General features: G+C 32.4%; 1 protein-coding gene across 2 annotated transcripts in view; it reads right to left on the minus strand.

Moving 5' to 3' along the window:
* The window catches only part of Lrp12 (LDL receptor related protein 12), an 86,838-nt gene that overhangs the window by 11,674 nt on the left and 54,828 nt on the right, over positions 1-20,336 (minus strand). For both annotated transcript variants that reach the window (XM_076835653.1, XM_076835652.1), the window contains one exon: positions 6,035-6,170. In XM_076835653.1, the coding sequence (XP_076691768.1) occupies positions 6,035-6,170 (136 nt within the window). The remainder of the gene's footprint in view (positions 1-6,034; positions 6,171-20,336) is intronic.

Consider the following 20,336-nt stretch of genomic DNA (forward strand, 5'->3'; position numbering starts at 1 on the left):
GGGGTTGAGACTCTTTCCATTACTCTTATATTTATGTAGAACACAGAATATAAAGTACAAGTTTTTGTTTTATCACAGTTAAATTACTATCTGCTCATCCTCAACTTATGGAATTCAGTTTTACATTGTGTTTGAGTAGGTTAGTTCCTGCTTCAATCTTAAATCTTCAGTAAATTCTTAGTTTTAAGACATTGTCTTTACTTGAAAACGTATAGTACTTCCAGAGTTTTGATAAAAATTCCAAGATATTTTATAAAGTCTGTTATGGTTTGGATATGGCATGCCCCCCAAAAGCTCCTTTGTTGAATGTTCAGAGGCTAAACGATTGGATTATGAGAGGTGTAACCTAAACAGTCCATCCTAACTGTAGGCAGGCAGGGTATAGTTGGAGGAGGTTGGTTACTGGGGGTATACCCTGGAAGGGCACACCCTACCTGAGGCCCCTTCCTCCAGTTCTGTTTACTGACTTTCATAAACTGAACAGTTTTCCTCCAATGCCACTGCCCTTCTGCCATGATGTTCTTCCCCACCTTGGGCTCAAAGTCATGGAATAGGCCGACCACTGACAAAATCTCTGAAACCACTGAGCCAAAATAAACTTTTCCTCCTCTAAGTCAGTCTTGTCAGGTATTCTGGTCATAGCAGAGTGATGCTAAGGTGACTAACAGGAAGCCTCTCTATGACAGCAACTTTCAAACTCTAAACTCTGTATCCCCTACAATGGACAGGATTCAAACTTCGAACTTCTCCTCAGCTGTGCACACGCACACCAAAAATCCTTGCACAGTCTTTTCAGCCTTCACCTCTTAGCTTCCACAGCATTCCTTTGAGTTTGCTTTAAGCAAGGTTCATGGATCAGCCAAGGACTTGAGGAGAATTTATATGCATATATAATGGCCTCCTGCTTTTCAGCTCTCTCCTTTCTAGGGATTTGCCTTTAGTTTTCAGCCGTTTCAGCAGTTCCAACTCTATCTTTTGGTGCCCAAATGACAAGACCATGGCAATCTGCTAGAGTTCTGGTTACTCTAAACTACACAGGCTATCAAGAATCTTCAGGGAGTTGGTGGAAAATAAGCCTCTCTTGCCTAGTGCAGATTCTTCTTTCAAAGGTGAAATCCTCTCCAGTTTCTGTCAGTGTTTAATTACTCTTCACTGACTTCAATTTATGGTTTTTGTTTTGTATTTTACCCAGAATTGGTAACTATTGTATAAGGGAGGGCTAGTCCAATTCAAACTAGGGAATACCTAATTAAGATGCATTAAAGCAGGAACATTGTCCAGAATGAGAAATAATAAATATCTGTTTATGTATACTCTATTGGATTTAGATTGCTAATAATTCATTTAGAATTTTTAAAATGTATTCATATGTGGATTAGTTTTCAGCTTTCTTCATGCTTTATAATATCTTACCTGATAAAGTACTGATGGACACATCTGTATCTTGTAACTCTTTAGAATATAGTTTTAGGGTTGCAAGTTTTAATTTTTTCATACTTTTTAAATTTAATCAGCTTTTCCTAAACTTTTCTGAGTCAGTTTTGATCACTGAAGTTCTCTTAGAAATTATTCATTTTATCTTGGCAAAATTTATTTCTATAAAACTGTACTCAGTATTTTTATATGATTTAAATATTTTTCATTTCTATAGTCTTTAAGTATATTTGGATTTTCTATGTAAAAAAAAAAACCCTATTACTGACAACCACTGAGTTAAATGCTAAGCTTGTTTATTTTCCATCTTACTAATTTTTAAATTGATGCATTAAAATCTGTAAACATTTCTTTAGTCTTTCAATGTGTTCCAACAGTTTTAACATGTAACATTATCACTAAGATTATTTTAAAATTATTTAGTCCTACTGTAGTTTTTTTCTTTAATTCAGGAGCTATTTATTAGGAACATGTTTCCAAACATATGAATCTTTTTTCCCTTTATTTTAAATCCACTGTGGAAATGCATTAAGAATTCCTTTGTTATTCAGTACATAATAAATTTTAAAAATTTAGTTGTAGATGTACACAATATCTTTATTTTTATGTGGTGCTGAGGATCAAACCCAGGGCCTCACACATAGCTAGGCAAGTGTTCTACTACTGAGCTACAACCCTAACCCTCAATACATAATCATTTTAAAAACAAATATTTTACATGCCTGCAAAAAGGTATGTATTTTCTGTTGAAAGAGGCATAAGCATTAAAGGTGTGTTTAAAATCTTCTATTGTAACTGTGGACTAGTCAAATTTGCTTTCTAATTCTCTACATTTTGCTTTGCTTTAGGATGTGTTTTTAGGTACATAAAATTTACTACTATTGTATCTTCCTGGTGGACCATAACATTTGTCACTAATATATGTGCCTTAAGTGACATTATATCTCATGCTACTCTTCTTTTTCTAGCTTTCTCATGGTTAGTATCTCTAATAAAGCTAATGTACCTCCTCTTTTTAAATTTTCTGTATTAGTTTTGTTTTAGGTATGTTCTTACAAGCAAACTCTCTATAGCAGGATCATATAAAATAACCAATATTATCTGTCTTTTAAAGGTTTGAGTTAATACATTTGTGTTTATTTAATAATTTGAGGGAAAGTTCTCAATTTCCTTCTTTCTTTTTTTTTCATTAATAAAATCTCTTAAACTTTTCTCTTCCTCTAATGAATATTCAAAAGTGTCATTCCAATTTTTTTTCAATAGTTATCTTCAGATATTTTAATTCAAATTCTAAAACACATGTTTGCCCCTAACAACCAAGTAAGAGTATTCACTATTTTGATTCTCCCTCCAAATCCACAAATTGGGTAGAAATAATAAGTAACTTTTATTTCCATTAACCTTTAACTGAAATATATTAACATTTCCATTCACTTATAACAAACCATGATAATATTTATAGTACCTATCATTTCATCACTACTAAACAGATGTTTTTATATTACAATTCCATTTTTATAGACATCTAAAAATACTATATATGCACAAAATTACTTTGAAATTACAGTAGTTATTAGAACTGTCACTTGCTTTGGTCAATGTGTTAATAAGGATATATTACTATTGAAAATACCTGATAGCTGTTATTTTAATATAATTGCATTTTATAATACTACGTGTTTTGTGAATTATTCTGGGGGAAAATTCATGGATTTTATTATATTACCAAGCATCTTTAGCACAAAAAAAAGGTGAAGAAAGAATCCCTGAAGTCTTACAATATAACGTCTGGGGTAAATTTGTATTCCAGTTTGATTTTTTTTTTTGGGGGCTATTTTTCTTAGCATTAAATTTTCTCATACATTCAGGAATTTTCAGATTGTGGGCTTATTCTGGGGAAGGTTTTTGGTTCTCTCTTTTTTAAACCCTCTCTCCCTGCATGCTCCCTGACCTGGGTCTCCATGCCACACCTAGTCTTAAATAGTGGTTTATAGTAGTCTAGATCCTGCCATGGAACTGTAGGTAGCAAAGTCCCTCATATTTGTCAGGGTCTGTCCTCACACTAAACCCTCAACCCCAAGTAAGTTCAGGCAGTGATTAGTGGAAGTCTTAAAAACTGTTTTCTTGAGCAAAACAGCTTGACCCTAGTCCTTGCCTTCAAGAAGGATGCTAGATTTCAAACACTCGTTATCTCCTAGGGCTAAGCTGGCCTTTGTTGATTTGGGTGGGTTTCGAGGAAGAGGAGTAAAGTAAAAATGCCTTAATCATCATCTTCACCCAGTTTTAGAGGTCTCAGGATTGTATGTTGGTACTTTGTAAATTCTGTTTTCCTCTTCTGTCCAAATTTTTAAATTTTATCTTTCTATCTATCTATCTATCTATCTATCTATCTATCTATCTATCTATTTATTTATTTATTGGCACTGGGGATGGAATCTAGGTGCACTGAACCACTGAGCCACCTCCCCAGATCTTTTTATATCTCATTTCGAGAGAGGGTCTCGCTGAGTTGCTTAAGGCCTTGCTAAAATGCAGAGGTTGGCTTTGAACTCCCATCCTCCTGCCTTGGCCTCCTGAGCTGCTTGGATTACAGGTGTGTACCACTGCACCCGGGCTTATCCAAATTGTTTTAAAAACCATGTTTCTAATTCCATTTTACTAAGGATTTTAATTCTAAATCCAGGTTTAATCAAAATATTATAAAGCATCTATCTATTCTAAATAATATATTTTTTCTTTTGTCTTATTAAGAAAGTAAATCAATTTAAAATTTTCAAACACTAACTTATTTGCATGTCTTCATGAGCTGCACTGGATTATGGCATAAGAGTCTTCTAAATATTTAAGATTTTATACCAATAATAACATGAGAAATTTATCTTTGTGTACATTATACGTCATTTTTAAAAAGTTTTGGTATTACATAATAATAAATTTATGTCTAAAAATTGCTTTTTTATCTGTGTAAATTCAAAATCATTAGCTCCTTCAAGTATTTAGGAAGTATCCCTCTAGATATAGGTTCACCACCAATTTTGTTCTACCTTTCAGTATTACACTTGATTTTCAGTGTATCTTACTTTGTGAAATTTCAAGGGTCTAACATATGATCGAAACCAGATGGCATATCCATGTAATTCTGTGCTGGCAAGAAATTTCCAAGTTTTATATAACTCAGTTGGGTAAACTGCAAGCTTAGTTTTTAGGTGAAAAGATTAAATTTTCTATAATAAATTCCAGTTTTATGTTAAAAAGTACAATATTTGGCAAAGGTATTATTTTACAAGCACATTTATATTTAGTCATATCAACAAAGTAACTGAAAATAGGCACATTGTTCAGATTCCAGTACTAGTACTGATGCAGAAAGTACCTCAATGGTGCATCCTACTGATCATTCAGGCAAGAGAATCTCACTTTCCACAAAAGAAGATGTAGTGTGCCAGAATACGTAGCCTGGAGTGGAGGAGAGTAAAACAAACTACAAACTACGGGGCTCATTTATAGCTTCTACAGAGAAATGGAGATAGGAAATAGTTATGTTTTTTAAGGGAGACTGGTTCTATCTTCTATCTTCTCTTTTTATATTACTCAAGAATATAAAAAGAAAAGATAGAAAAAGATGAAAAGTAGGCCAAATTTATAAACCTATTTTTAAAAATGTAATATGAAGGAGCTTGAGTCTATGTCTGCAAAGTCCCTTCTAAATCTAATATACCAAAATTCCTACCTGTAAAAATGTAATACATGAAATGATGTCAAAGATGTCTTTGGGCTGTAGCAGGACACTGTCTCTGTGATGGGACTGTCATTCTTGTTAGTGTCTCAGTCCAATGCAGTTCTTTGTTTAGGCACACTGCTTCCCTCCCCCACCCCCCACCTGTTTTGGGCCAGTATTTTTTTTTAACCTAATAGCTTTGCTATAATTTCCTTAAGCAAGCAACACACAGTCTATTGAATATTCACTGCTTAATATCTTATTCCCACACTGTTTCTCTCTGTAATTAACTAAATGTTTTAGAAATTAATCAAAACCTTTCTTATTTGTATATTTATTTACTGTTAGAATCTTAAACTTATCATTTCACCTAAGAATACCTTTCACTGTGTATTCTTAAATGTGCTTTTGTTTTAAAGTTATAAAAAAGAGAAAGATTTTTACAGATGTATTTATTCATTATCAGCATATTTCAAGTTTTACACACACAAACCCCTACTTACCTCAAATCAGGCTTTAACTCCTTTAGGTAGAAGACTCAACTAATGAGACCAAGGTTATGGGCCAGAACTCAAAGTAGATTTGTTTGTTTGTCCCATTGCCAAAGATTACTCTTGAAATAAGCTGTTTAGCGAGTGTGTATCTTTTATTAAAAAGTAGCTTTAAAGAATATAGATAACTCACTGTAAATACATTGCCAATATTAGAAAATATTCATAACACAATTGGATGGGTCATTACCTTAAGATGATTCTGATGGCTACAATTTATATCTTCTGAAAAATCTTTTAATATTACTGCATGTTAGGCAATGATATTTGGAAATCAAATTTATATTTTGTAGTTAAATATTATAATCATACAGAAAGGAATCAGAATTACCTTATAGTAATAATTTCCCCTGGATTTGCCCTTATGAGCCAGCTACAGTTGATTTTGGCAGGATACTCGGAAGGCCAGCCCGGACTTGTGATTATACCACTTGGTGCTCGAATTTGTTCTGGAGTCTCTCCACAAGCTGGAAGATACCCAAAGCAATCTTAGCTAATTATTATACTTTAGAATACACCATTAAGTAAATTAGCATTTATTTAAAAAAAAACAACACTTCAGATATCAAATCACACACAGTAAGATGTGGTATTATCAACTGTCTATTATTTCAGTGTGGTATTTTAATTTCTTCCTTTTTTATTTATTTATTTATGTATTTATTTTTTTAATTTCTTCCTTTTTTAAAGAAAAGAACCTTACCCTAATTAAGTACATGTTTTGGGTAGATTAAAAAGTTTTTAAGTTCTATCATTCAAAAGTCAGGATTACTGTATTTAGTCATACAGATCAATTGATCCAGTCATCTATCTTCTTTCAAATATATTTTTGTTTTCTTTATTATAAATTACCTAAAGTTCAATTTACTGAAACATTGTGCTTAGATCCTTAGGACCATTTTGCTGCTCTTAGGGCAATTTAAGTAAACATAATCATATTCTGGATTTTTTTTTGTTAGTAGATGATCGGATAAAGACAACAAAGCATTTAAAATTACTGCAAAGTAGTTCTTTGATTTACTCCATTAATACCCCCAAACTTTATTACAGGATCATAAATGATTCCTAAATGATTAGAAAAACACAATTTTGAAATAATGCTTTAAAATATCACAATGTGATTTGATATCTGAATATCATAGGAAAAAAACATGCGTGTAAAATAATTAAAGTAATGACAATACTTTCTCAGGTCACTCTCGTTGCATTGTCTTGAACTCACATTATACAGTTAACATTTTACCTATATAGAATTTAGCTGATAATCTGACAACTTATTCTCTCAACTAAAAATAGTCACTAAGCTAAAAACAAAAATAACACAGATCTATGTTGAAATCTTCAGCAGAATCTCAAATCCTGCAACCTCTTATTTAATACAGTTTCAACAAATTAGACTATCTGATTTTTGAAGTAACAGCAGCTATAAAAGCAGCAAATGAGAAGTGGGAAAGAGTAGCTGACAGGGGTACATACAGAATTATCAGAAGTGCTGGGATAATTTCAGAAAAATAATCAAAACTGTATATTGAACTTAGAAATCATACTGTACTCAAAATATGAACATACCTGCCTATCTTCCAAATGGTAAGAGAAAGCTGTTATATCAGAAAATTAGTTAATTAATTCATATTCATGCCTATAAAAGTTTCTGATTCTGTGTAAATGAATCAAAGCCAAGTACCTGAACTCATACTTTTTGAGCCCTGCTGTTACATTGAGAGTCAAGTAATCCAATTTATAGATAGCCAAATATCCTTATCACAACTGTAAACTGAAGAAAATGCCTTTTTTTTTTTGTAATAGTGTTATATAGTCTATTCAATTAAGGAGAAGAATGCTAGGAAACATACTATGTAATTTAAAAAAAAACTTTATCCATAATGACTGAAACAAAGTAAGCTCTATTGATTAATCAGTCAATCTTTATTCCAGTAGAATAAGTAGTCCTCTGAAGAAACAGGCAATCAAGGCTTTAAAAGTGTATTATACTGCAGGAAAAAATGTTCAGGCTGAAAAGGGGTCTACTCAGGAATTAGGATATATTATCAAAAAGATCCCATTTTGGGGCTGGGGCTGGGGCTTAGTGGTAACACACTTGTCTGGCATGTGTGAGACACTGGGTTCAATTCTCAGCACCGCATATAAATAAATAAAAATAAAGGTCTATCAAAAACTAAAAAAAAAAGTTAAAAAAGAGCCCATTTTGAATCATTTTCAGAACATGGAGATTCAAGGCACAGAATATACAATCTATCAAGTGCTTAGCACTCATTACCCAGGCACAAAGTTTCCAGAGTTTTGTTGTTGTTACTTCTATTGTTTCAGTAAGAGTAAATTTCCCTTAGAAGAACACTTTTAATTTTAATGAGTACTGTTTTAAAAAATGACTAAATTTCTCCGAATGTAATTTTATGTCATAAGCTTATTAATAACAAAGTGCCAGTTTTGTTTCCACTTTGTTCTGAGTTATCACCACCATAATTTAATAAAAATACTTAAAGTCAAATATAAGACCTTCTTTTTCATGATCTCTTACAAAGCATTCTGCATTAGTATACTAAATTAATTCTTACACTTATGAAGATACGAATAAATATACAAATAAACAGGCAAAGGGCTGAGGATATAGCTCAGTGAAAGAGAACTTGCCTAGCAAGATCAAGACTGTGGGTACAATCCTTAGTACTGGAAACAAACAAAAACAAATAAACAGCCAAAAAAAAGTATGGATAATTATTTCCCTAAATATGGGCAATTATTCATTTTCATTAACAGATTAACTTACATTAAAGTGAATAATACAATTCTGAGTTAATTTACATTTAACTTAGAATTATAATACCACATTGGCATAAAAGTACTCACATTCTTATTAGCTGATTTAACATTTACATATAGCCAAAACTAGGTGGGAATATTTTGTGACAAAGCAGAAAACTGCTAACCTTCTTTAAAAATATATACTAATTACAGGGAAAAACTAGAAAGAATTTTGTTAGCTTTTGTTCTATTAGGTTTTGTTTTAAGAAAAAATTTCTAAATACTTGAGAAACCCATAGGTGGTGCTCTTACACCAAAAACTAATTACTCAAAAATACAGGTAAATATTTTACTTTCATACAATTGCACAAGAATAGAATATACCATCATAAATAATGGTTAAGATCCACTACTTTATATTTCTAGTTCCATGTGTTCTTTTATTAAAACTATTTTAAAATATTAATAATTGCCCTGATAAAAAAAGTCAGCTTTTCCCTGAATTTGTTATGAATACACACATTGCCTTAGTTTTGCACATTTGTAACATGACTGAATTTGGCATTTTGTTCAGTGACTTTTTAAAAAGGTATTTTTTGATACATAAAAACTTTTTCTTAACATATTAATAGGACACCATGTAATGTTTTGATATATGTATATACTGCAAAATGTTTAAATCAAGTTAAACATAACCATGTTCTCAAATATTTTTCATGTCTTTATAGTAAACCAGTGGCTTTTTAATCAACACATTTCTGCAAGTACAATATAGAGGTATGCATATAAATATGCTCTAGCACAACCATAACGTATTCTCTTCGGTATCTAAGAAAGAGTAAGTTCAATTGCTAAAAGAAAACATTAAAAAAGTTTTTACTCTCCCTTTTGGGTTAAAAGTTTGCCTGTATATACTGGTAGATGTAGAATCACAAGAGCTAAATGCTGTCTGTTTCACCTGCCGCTTAGTGGCTTTGCCACAGTGTAAACTACCAAAACTTATTGGATCTTAGTTTCTTCAATGTTAAAAATAAGGAGTTACTATTTTAATATAGCCCCCAATCATGTACCTCTTTCCCTCCTCATCATTATGTATTTTCACTTTATTTCCAAAAGTTCATCAGGAGGCACCAATACACTTCTCATTTCCTCATTTTGCATTTTGTGTCTGACCCACTGAAATCAACTACCAATTCTTATCCTATTTCCAAAGAAACCAGATAGCAGCAAAGGCCACCCTCACCTCATCACCAAATCCAAAGGGCCCTCAGTTGCTAAGGTATTTGATCTTTCTATGGCATTCGACACTGACTTTCTGTTGATACTGGATACTACCTGGGCTGACAACATGTCATGTCATCTGGTCCTACTCCTGACTGCTCTATGCTACTCTAGCACTACATCCTCCTCTCAGCCAACTCCTGACATGGTGGTAATCACGGTTTGTCCCCAAGCCCTCTCCTCTTTTCATTTCCGATAGACGACCTTGTCTATACCTACAATTTCAACTGTAATCTACAGGTAATGGGCTTAAAATCTCTAACCCAGAGATTGCAAAGGTCAAATGACCACTAGACATTCATTTCAACCTCAAATTCAGCATAATGAGAACTGTGTATTTCTTAAAACCTTCTTTCATTCTGTATTCTGAATCTTCACTGTCTTATCCATCATTTAGCTGAGAAAATAGGCAGTTAAGTAAAAAGAAAAAAAGAAGGAAATTTACTTTAAGAATACCACAGGCAATCTCCACAATTTAAGGACAGGAAATAAAACCTCAAAATAACAAAATCTGGAGATTTCAAAGTCAGAAACCGAGCTTGATTTTCCCCACCTCTTAAAGAGACTCAAGGACCCCAGTCCTCTATTTTTTTTTCATTATTTCAGTGCATTATAGCTGACCACCTAATCCCAACCCATCATCATACTTTTGCTCCAGCGCCTAACTTCAGTTATAATTTTATTTTTTCTTAGTTTATTATGTTTATACATTTGTTAATCATTTTATCTTTTTTTTTTTTTTTTTTCAAAAGCGGGGGCAGGATGGGCAGGCTGATCAGATAGATGGAGCTTCTGGACAAAGATGGAGCCGGTGCCTGCTTTATTTATATTGGGAAACATCAAAGGCCTTCCCTAGAATGTTCTTCACCAAAATAGGATAAAGGTGGGCTGTTTAGTTCCTAATGGGATACACCCAACACTCTTTAAATTATTTCATCTATTTTTTAAAAAAATTGAAGTGGCTTACTGTGATCAATTTGATAAAACTAAAGCCTCCATTTCCTCACTTATAAATAGGGATTAAAACACTCCCAGCACAGAGGATATTGAAAGATTAAAATTATTTTTGTAAAGGACTATAATACACTATTTGGATTACAGCAAAATGTCAATAAATAATATCAAATGATCTGCCAAAAGAGATTGGTAGCTAGTCACTAAGGCTGGGTTTGGGATCCACGGGAAAGAGGGAAGTGATTATTTAATACATGTTGGTCATCATTATGCTCTAGAAAGAATAAAAAATTATGCTATGATTGACTCATCTAAAGATGGGTTAGAACACGTAATCACAAAACATGAGGAATAATCTCTCTTTTTTTTTTTTTTGTTTTAAACCAAAATGTTTATATGGCTTTGCTGGGTTGAATTTCAAACCTTTCTAGATTTTGACAATAACTTCCAATTTATGTTACTCTGAACCTGACCTTCTTTTACCTACATTCATTCTATCCATGTCTTCTCTACTGCTAATACATAATTATTTTAGCTATGGTCTGGTTAATTCTTCAACAAGAATTAGTTTATATGTAATTGGCAAATAGAGGAATCTTGTCAGTATAAACCAAAATTATATAGGTTTTTATTCCCAGCATGCTAATGATTTGAAATAGCCAGAGCTAGGAGTTTTCATAGTTAAGAAAAAATACAAAAACCCTACCTAAGTGCCTGCCTCATTGCAAGAAGTGGCTACTTTATTGGCTTAAGGAATTGCTTGTCTTTCTTCTATATGGGCAGCTGTAAGCACAGATGGAGACATGAAGACATTATTCCATATGAAAACAAAACAAAACACCTTACTGATATAGAATGTCTGAATTATGTTTTTTGTTTTGAGTTGATTGTATGAGTCTCTGTTAAAAGTAAACGTATTTAAAAGGAAGCATGAAACAGAGCACATACAACTGCAGAATGGATTAATTCTAGGTATAAATGTCTGTGAATCTTATTCTGTTACTGCTGTGTTTGGAAAGTTAAGAGCTGTTTAAATGATCTGTGTTAACACTACTTTTCTCAAAAGCCCTGTCATCTTAATGGTGATTTTGCAAAACATGAGGCTTCCAGGAACACATAAACGATGTCATGTCAGAAATGACTGTTTTTAGTCTATGTTCATTTTGCTTCCTTAATACATCTCTTATTTACCAGTACCAAGTATGTGTTCTTGGAACAGACACATCTCAAAAAAGTCTATTTAATTGATTTCGGTCAGTATTTTCAGATATAAACAAAAATTTAAGCATTTTAGATGATGATATACAGCTACACTTTTTATATAAATTTCCTATTAGCTTCAGAAAGAAACCCTCCAAATAAGAGGTTGTAAATGTTCATTCAAATGACAGCAACCTTCAACTTGGACAGAATCTTCTTTGTAGGCATAGTGATTACATTATCTGATTAATGGCTCCCAAAAGCTTTTTTATTTAATTGATAGTGAATCTATTGTGTAGGACCTCTGGGATCCAAACTAGGAGACAGTGACATTATTACAATGTTAGTGGCTAAGTTACACTAAAGACTATTCTAAATATATGCTGTTTTTATTTATCATGTACAGTGTAAATTAAAGAAGACTGAATTTACTGAAGAATAAAATAGGTAGAGGTTCTTTGATGGATTTCTTAGTAAGATTTTGATAATAGTTTCTGGGTTTAAAATACAAAGGTCTCATAAAATATTTAGAAAACAGTGCAAAATGAATGGATCACGAAATATTCAAGACTTATACATGTTTATAACAGTTCAATAATTCCACAGTAAAGTATGGAACTATGGTTTTAAAACTATGGTTTTAAAATATCATGCCTATTTTTCACAACAATCATTAAAAAAACTGGAAGTGTTTAAATGACCTATTAAGTGCAAACATGAGAGAGAGGAGAGGATCACTTCAAAATACTGTCAAATAAACTGCCCTTCAATTTGAGATTTCATAGTTTTTAAAGGCCCCCCCCAAAATAAATAAGTAGGCAAAGAAATCTATGATTACAGCTGAACTCCTTGTAAAGAAAAAGTACAATTTCCTGTTCAAAAGATGAAAAACTGGGTTTCTTTTCAAAACTGACAAGGGTTGACACTTTATGATGAAAAGTAGAGACTAAAAGTGACATGAAATCTGTGTGCCTTTGGTTTTAATAAATCACAAAGCTGAAATACAAGTAAAAATCAGCTTTGCTCACTGACCACCTAACTTCATAAGGCAAATGTGAAGGGCAGAAAAGCAGTAAACAGAATGCATATTTTCCTGAAAAATCACAGTTTATTACAATGATGCATGATTATTAATTGAATCCAAAAAATACTTAATAGTGTAAGAGCACACAAGACAACATAGTATAGTACTAAATGATAAAATGCAGTAAGCAATTTTAAATAAAATGTCACATGTAAAGTTAAACATGTGGTATCATCAAACAGAAAAAAAAGCTTACCAAAAAAATTTAATTACATAAGTACAAAATAGGGAGGGTTATTCTTGACTATGAACAAAGGATTTCTTTTATAGAACAGAAGTAGATATAGCTAGAGTAAAGAGGCACATTCCAAACTAGTTAGAAAAATTTAATGACCCAATTCCACAGAAACTAGTGAAACCAAGGAGAACTTAACTATGAAAAGTAGAGATGTGATCCAAATTTATAAAGATTACTTTGCAGTGTTATAACCTGTGGGAAGAGAAACTCGTGAGGCAGAGATTAGCTAAAAAGAAAATATAGAAACTCCTGTTTTTAAAGAATTTTACTTTACAAAAATTTTACCATGGAGTAAAAAAAAAGCTCACTCTGCTCATAAGCAAAGAACAGCACCAACAGGTTATGGTGGTCATTTTCATTTGGCTGTCTTAATTTTTCAGAGTTTAGAATATTATCAATATTATTAACTTCATAATTGCTAATGAATACAAAAGCAATCCCAGTTGTTTGAAATATTAGTAAGAAGGGAAAAAATATCACCTCTGAAAAAATTCATAAGCAAATGGTGACTACTGAATGGTCACACGGGTTGAGAGTAAGGTGAATCACACAATGCATGGAAAGTACTGTGCCCATGAGAACAACATAAAGCACTAAAACATGGAAAAATCATAATGTATTTGAATGATTAGGATGAAAATCAGATACCTACTGACCCACTGTTAACTTAGAATTAATTACATTTTGCAGTTTGAAAACTTAACAGGTATGGCAGAAAGTGCTGAGGATGAGATTTCTGTTGCAAGTTAAAAGTTTATGGTTCATAAGTTCAAGACTTGTGAATATCATCAAAGTGAGAGTAGTTAAGGCTGTAGATTCCATGACTGATGATAATGCTAAAAATGAGCTAACATTTCTGAGTTCTTTCTTTCTTGTCAAGTACTTCCTTGCTCTTGTCTTTTCTCATTTCTTCTTATCATTATCATCTCTATTTAACAGATGGAAAAATTGGAGGAACAGAGAAATAAGTAATTTTTCTAAGGTCACAAAAAAGCTATTGTCATAGTTGGGAATCTGGGCACAAGGCTGCAAAATCTATGCCTTTAACAAGTGAGGCACATGCCTAACCACTAAGGAGCTCCCTACGATGCATGGGATTATTGTCTGCAGTGAAGGGCATGGAGCAGAGCTGCTCCAAAGAATTTCAATAAAAATAAAAGTGATCTATATTGAAAAAAAATCTATTGGTCCTATATTAACATGAAGAGAAGTGATATATAGAATCTATAATTAAAAAAGAAAAAGGGTATACATAGCAGCTTCCAAAGACTGTCTCTTACTCGATAAAAATCTACTTAGGGACAGTAGGCATTACTAAAGTGCTTCCTATGCTTTTGGGACTGAAAAAAGACTTTATGAACAGCATCTGTTACAGTTTGACTCTTGAATATTCCCCAAAGGTTCATGTATTAAAAGACTAGTCACTGGCCTGTGGCACTACTGGAAGGTAGTGGAACTTTTAGGAGGTGGGGCCTAGTAGAAGAAAATTAGGTTATTAGGGATGTGCCCTTGAAGGGGATATTGGGACCCTAGCTCTTCCCTCTCTTTCATTATGTTTCCCAGACACCATGAGGAAAGTCATTTTCTCCACTGTGCGCTTTTGCCATGATGCACTTACTGCCTCACTTCAGTCTCAAAGCAACAGAGTCAAGTGACAACAGACTGAAACCATGAGCCAAAATAAATCTTTCTTCATCAGTTGATTAATTCATTTTTTTTTTTGGATCAATGGAAAGCTAACACAGCATCCTAGAACCTGCATTCAGTGATAGAATGTACATGTAACTAATTATGAGCAAGATGCTCATAGTTCAAACTAGAATAGCAATAAAGGGGATTAAGGGGTGGCTAAGAAAGATTTTTTTTAAAAAGAGAAATGAATAAAGTAGGGGAAAGCAGATAAGGGGAAAGCTGGTAGCATTCTCAAATATGTTAATATGAGATGAACAGTTTGAAAAGCAAGCATGTTGAATGTAGTCTATAGCCTACTGAAAACACAGAGAAGTGACCAACTGAGTACTGGTATCTAAAAAGATGAACTAAGTATTATTGTAGCCTTTTGTCACAACGTCATTGTAAGACAAGTAAGCCTTGTAAACTGAACAGGAAACATAAAAGGTTAAAGCTAGGAAGAAAAGACTTCAGTTTGTCTGTTTGAACTCACCCTCCATCCCTTCCTCCCTTCTTCCAGTACTAGGGATTGAATCCAGGGCCTTGTACAAGGTAAGCAAGAGTTCCATGACTGAGCTACATCCCCAACTCTAAATAACTTCAGTTTGAAAATCCTCTTCTTTCAACTTGACTGGGTTTGTTGTCCATATTAGTGTCTTGATTTATCTGACCATTTGTTATTCTATATTTCTTAAATGAGTTTTCTGACCATGTGGCACCTGAGCAGAGCTCTGTCATAACAGAAATGCTACATCATCAACAAACGGAGAACAGTAAAGAGTTTGAAGGGACAGAGATTGGACATGAGTAGTATTTCCTAAGAAATACTCCAAATTTCATTCTTTTATTCTTTTTAAGAAGTCAGAGGGCTGTAGGTATAGCCAAGTGGTAGAACCTCTGCCTAGTATCCAGGAGATTTCCAGCACCATAAGCAAAAAACAAAAACAAAAATAAAAAACAAACCCACAAAAACCTGAACTCTTCCCTTTATGGAACTCATCACTAGCATTGTAATAGCAATATTTACTAGTCTGAGATGGAAAAATTTTTAATTTTTAATTATCTGTTATATAGTAATAATTAATACAACAAAAATGTATAAAGTAATAATTAATACAACAAAAAAAGATATTAATCTATTATTCCCACTCAGGACTCTTGTTCTCTCAAACCAATTATTAGAAATCACACATTCCTATAGCAAGTAGGAAATCCTACATCTAGATGTTTATAATATACATGCATATCCTCTGTATTAGTACAGACACTTAAGGATGAATGCAACAATATAATCATTCCTATTATTCTAAATGACTATTTTTAAGGACCAAAATATTTTACTTGGCCTTTAGCTTCAATCAAGACAGGTAATTCTTTTTTTTTTTTTTAAAGGTCATTATGTGCCCAACACACAAAACTAAAAGGTCAAATGGCAATGAAACAAAACATAAAGTCAGAGGAGGCACAAAATATAAAGAGAGGAGGAGGAAAAAAAAATAAAACAGTACCACAGCACAATCTAATGAGAGCAAAGAAAGTAAATATATCTACCCTAAAAAGAAACTATCTAACCATTCACCCCAAAATTCCTAAGTAGTAAAGATAATTTTTAATTTTGCTAGCAAAGCATAAGCTAAATGATAAACAGGAAGGATTCATCCTTTTATGATCCTTTTTTACAGGCATAAGAGGGCCTCCCCAACAAGGGCATACAAACTATTGATATAGTTCTGAATTTTATAATTTATTTATCCCAGAAGACTAAAATGCTAAGCATGCTACTGCTTTTATTTTCTGAATGGGAAAACTACTAATTTTTGAAGTTTACTGTGACTCTTGCTAGAAGCACAAAAGAGGTAAAGCAAATATCAATATGTGAGTGAACAAACTGGTCTTGGAACTCATGACTTTCTAAGCCATCTCTGTTGGCTATGACATAGGTTTTAGTATATTCACATCTTCTAGGAGTGTTCCAGCCATTGCATTCTTTGTCAAGGACTATACCCAGAAATAAATATAGTACAGAGAGTGTGTTTACGTGAGGAAAAAGGAAAATCACCATCTGCTTTGTTCTGAATACTATATTTCTATTACTAAAGTTCATGATCAAACTGGCTTCTTAATTATATGGGGCATTAGTAGTTACCTGAAATCCAAAGTTCAGTTTGCTTACCAGCTGATTTAGTCCATTTTCTGCTACTATAACAAAATAATTAACTTATAAAGAGAAAAAGGTTTATTTTAATTTCTCATAGTTCTGGAGATTTCAGTCTATGATCTATTGGCCCCTTGTTTTGGGATTACGGCCAGGCAGCACATCATGGTAGGAGGCTGTGATATAGTAAAAATGCTCACTTTAACAGGAGCCATGGTGCAAAGAGAGAAAGAGAAAGGGACTGGAATCCAATAATCTCCCTTGAGGGTATACCTCCAATGACCCAAAGAACTCCCACCAGCCCTCATCTCTTGAAGGCTATACCACTTCCTAACTGCACTATCCTGAGGACCAAGTCTTTAACACACGGACCTTTGAGGCACTTTTATCTAAACTATAGTAGCTGTTAGTGACTATTTTTTGTACAACAGATGCACAATACTTCCAACTCAAATTCATGCCTTAGCAAAATTACATATAGCTAATATACAACACACTCTGAAGAATTGTGTTTATTTAAAGTGTTACAGTGGAAAGGAAAATATTAAACAACTTAGGTTTATGCCTTTACTGTGTCTGGCCCTCTCAGTGGAATGAATGCACACATCAAGAACAATTTAACTTTCACCATGTAGCATCACACAAGCTGTCAGAATACTACCTGCTTTGTCTATAGTCCAGGTACTCATATTGTACCCTTCTAATACTGAGTCTATTTACTGTCATTTTAATAACATAAAAGTACATATAGTTTGTTAAAATATAATTGTTCAATAAATACTTGCTAGCATAATAAACATTGATTATGAAATAAAAATGTTTCCCATAAAATATATTATTGTATAGTAAAAGACGGTAAGATTAAACTATATAGTATATAATATGAAAATTATAATATTACTACTGACTTCCTTTCTAAAACTTGAAGGGAGCCAAAAGCTAAAGTGTTTCATAAATAAACTCTGTGAAGGTAGGTCACGACTTAAAAAATTAATTGCATCCTATACTAAATGTGTGTGTATGTGTGTGTGTGTTAAATGAACTGTCTTGTATTCCCCACTTCCTAAAGTGAAGGAGAGTTTCTTGGGTTCACACTAAGTTCTACCTTTGTATTCTGAAATCCTAGAAACCTTAATGGATTATCACCTTAAATAAAGCTCTTTTTCCTTTCTTCATTTGAACATGGGTAAAAGACACTATGAAATACTGGTCAAAACAATCAGCAAAATTCTTCTTAGTAACTCTAAGAAGAGGTCTATATCCTTGATTGAATTGGAAAATAATATTAAAATTCCATTGGAATGGTGCAACAGAGCATTTGACCTGCTGCTTACTCAGGTAACTTTTCTATATTTAAAACATAACTTTAAACTGCTACCAAGTAATTACAGGTTAAGCTTTATTTCCTTTCAGATTCTTTATTTAGAAGATCCTAAGAATTCTAGAATATTAAAGATTTTATCAGACTAGATATTCTTCCAAGAAAACTTCCCATATAAATATTACAATATTTAAACTTAAAGTTTAAATATTGTAATATTTATATTTTACTATAGTACTCTACACTACTACAAAACAATGTAATCTGAAAACAAATCAATTACAATTTAGAAAATAACATGTCCCAATGTAAAAAAAAGCCACAACTAAATTATAGTTGTAAAAGGCTTATAAGGTTCAGCAGTGCATTAGGCCTTTCAGTACTGGAATAGGAACTATAAAATCAAATACATAAATGCAAGAAAGAATGATAATTTCAATAGAATAAAATTTGAACAAAGAAAAATGTTTTGAAACTACTTGAAGACCATTTTATATACTCTGATAATTTTATTAATATGAACAAGAATTAAAGAAATTCATATGTGCTAGCTCTCTAATACATATATATAATTTTCCCCCCTCAGCTCAGAAAGACAAAAGATTCCAAGTCAACTGTACAGTAGACTCAAGAATAAGCTAAATTCAGAGCTTTCAACTAGTGATGTTAAAAGGTAGGAACATTTAGAAGCTATGTAACGGGTGAATTGGGAATAACATGTTAATCCTTATATGTTACAACAAAAAACAAAAAGCCTTCTATCTGAAAAAGTAGCAAGTCCCGATACCAGTTCCTATTAACAATCCAAATACACACACACACACACACACACACACACACATATTAGATTTCAGGCTAGTTTGTTCATAACAAGGAAAGACGATCACATTCTTTTTCTTTGCAATCTCCCAACTTCAGGCCACAAATCAAAAATAGAACTAAATAGTTACTTTTTCTTTTTTAACAGAGTGGTGGAAATAAAAGGCTGGAAGGAAAACAGTTAAAGGAGAAAAACATGATCATACCCAATGTAAATGCCCCCCATACACAGTAAATAGCTGTCTAAATTAGTTCAACCTGTTCTGAAAGCAATCTGTCAAAAGGTTTCTAGAGTCATTAAGGTATTTATGACTTTTGATACAGTAATTCTATTTCTAGAAATTTATACTAAGGATATATTCTTAGAAATATAAAATATAGGTTTTATCACTGTATGCCTTGGCACAATCCAAATGAGAAAAGACTTATTGGAAAGAACCCGTTGATATGTTTATAAAAACAATTACAATGGAGCCATGTGAGGAAATTTTATATATTTATTAAAATAATGGGTATAAACACTAATACAAAAATAAATCATATTCTATAACTGTTAAATAGAAAGGGCAGGAGATAAAATTAGTCATAATTCAAATGCTATGCAATTATTTTCAAGATGCACACAGAAAGAAGGGTAGGTTTAGTGGGTAGTAGTCTTAATTTTTGCTTTAAATTTTTTTCTAAATGTTTTAATGAAACCTATAATAAATAAATAGAATTTGTAAAAACAAACTTGATTTAGAAGTAATCAAGAGTAGGAAGAGCACAATCAAATACTATTGGATTCAAGTTATTATCTCAAATTATAGAGCAAAATACAATTTGAAGTAGATAACTTAAAAATAAAATATATTTGTTTAATGTATATAAAAGGACTTGCTATAAATCAACCTGACCTAAAATAAATCTCATTCAATGTAGCAGATGAGCAATATGTAGTTATTTAATATAATTAATGATGGGTTTAATGTAGAAATACCAATCTTATTAGCCTTCCAATTTACTTGGTTATACTTGTCTAATAACTTATTTATTATTTACTCTTAACTTTATATCTACTGCAATGCCTGAATCTTCTTTTTGTGTGTATTGTAAAAAAGCTTGGGTTTATAAAATGTATACATTTTAGAAAAAATTAATATAGATA

This window comes from Callospermophilus lateralis, chromosome 16 (assembly GCF_048772815.1).
Source record: "Callospermophilus lateralis isolate mCalLat2 chromosome 16, mCalLat2.hap1, whole genome shotgun sequence".
In the NCBI taxonomy this organism is placed as follows: domain Eukaryota; kingdom Metazoa; phylum Chordata; class Mammalia; order Rodentia; family Sciuridae; genus Callospermophilus; species Callospermophilus lateralis.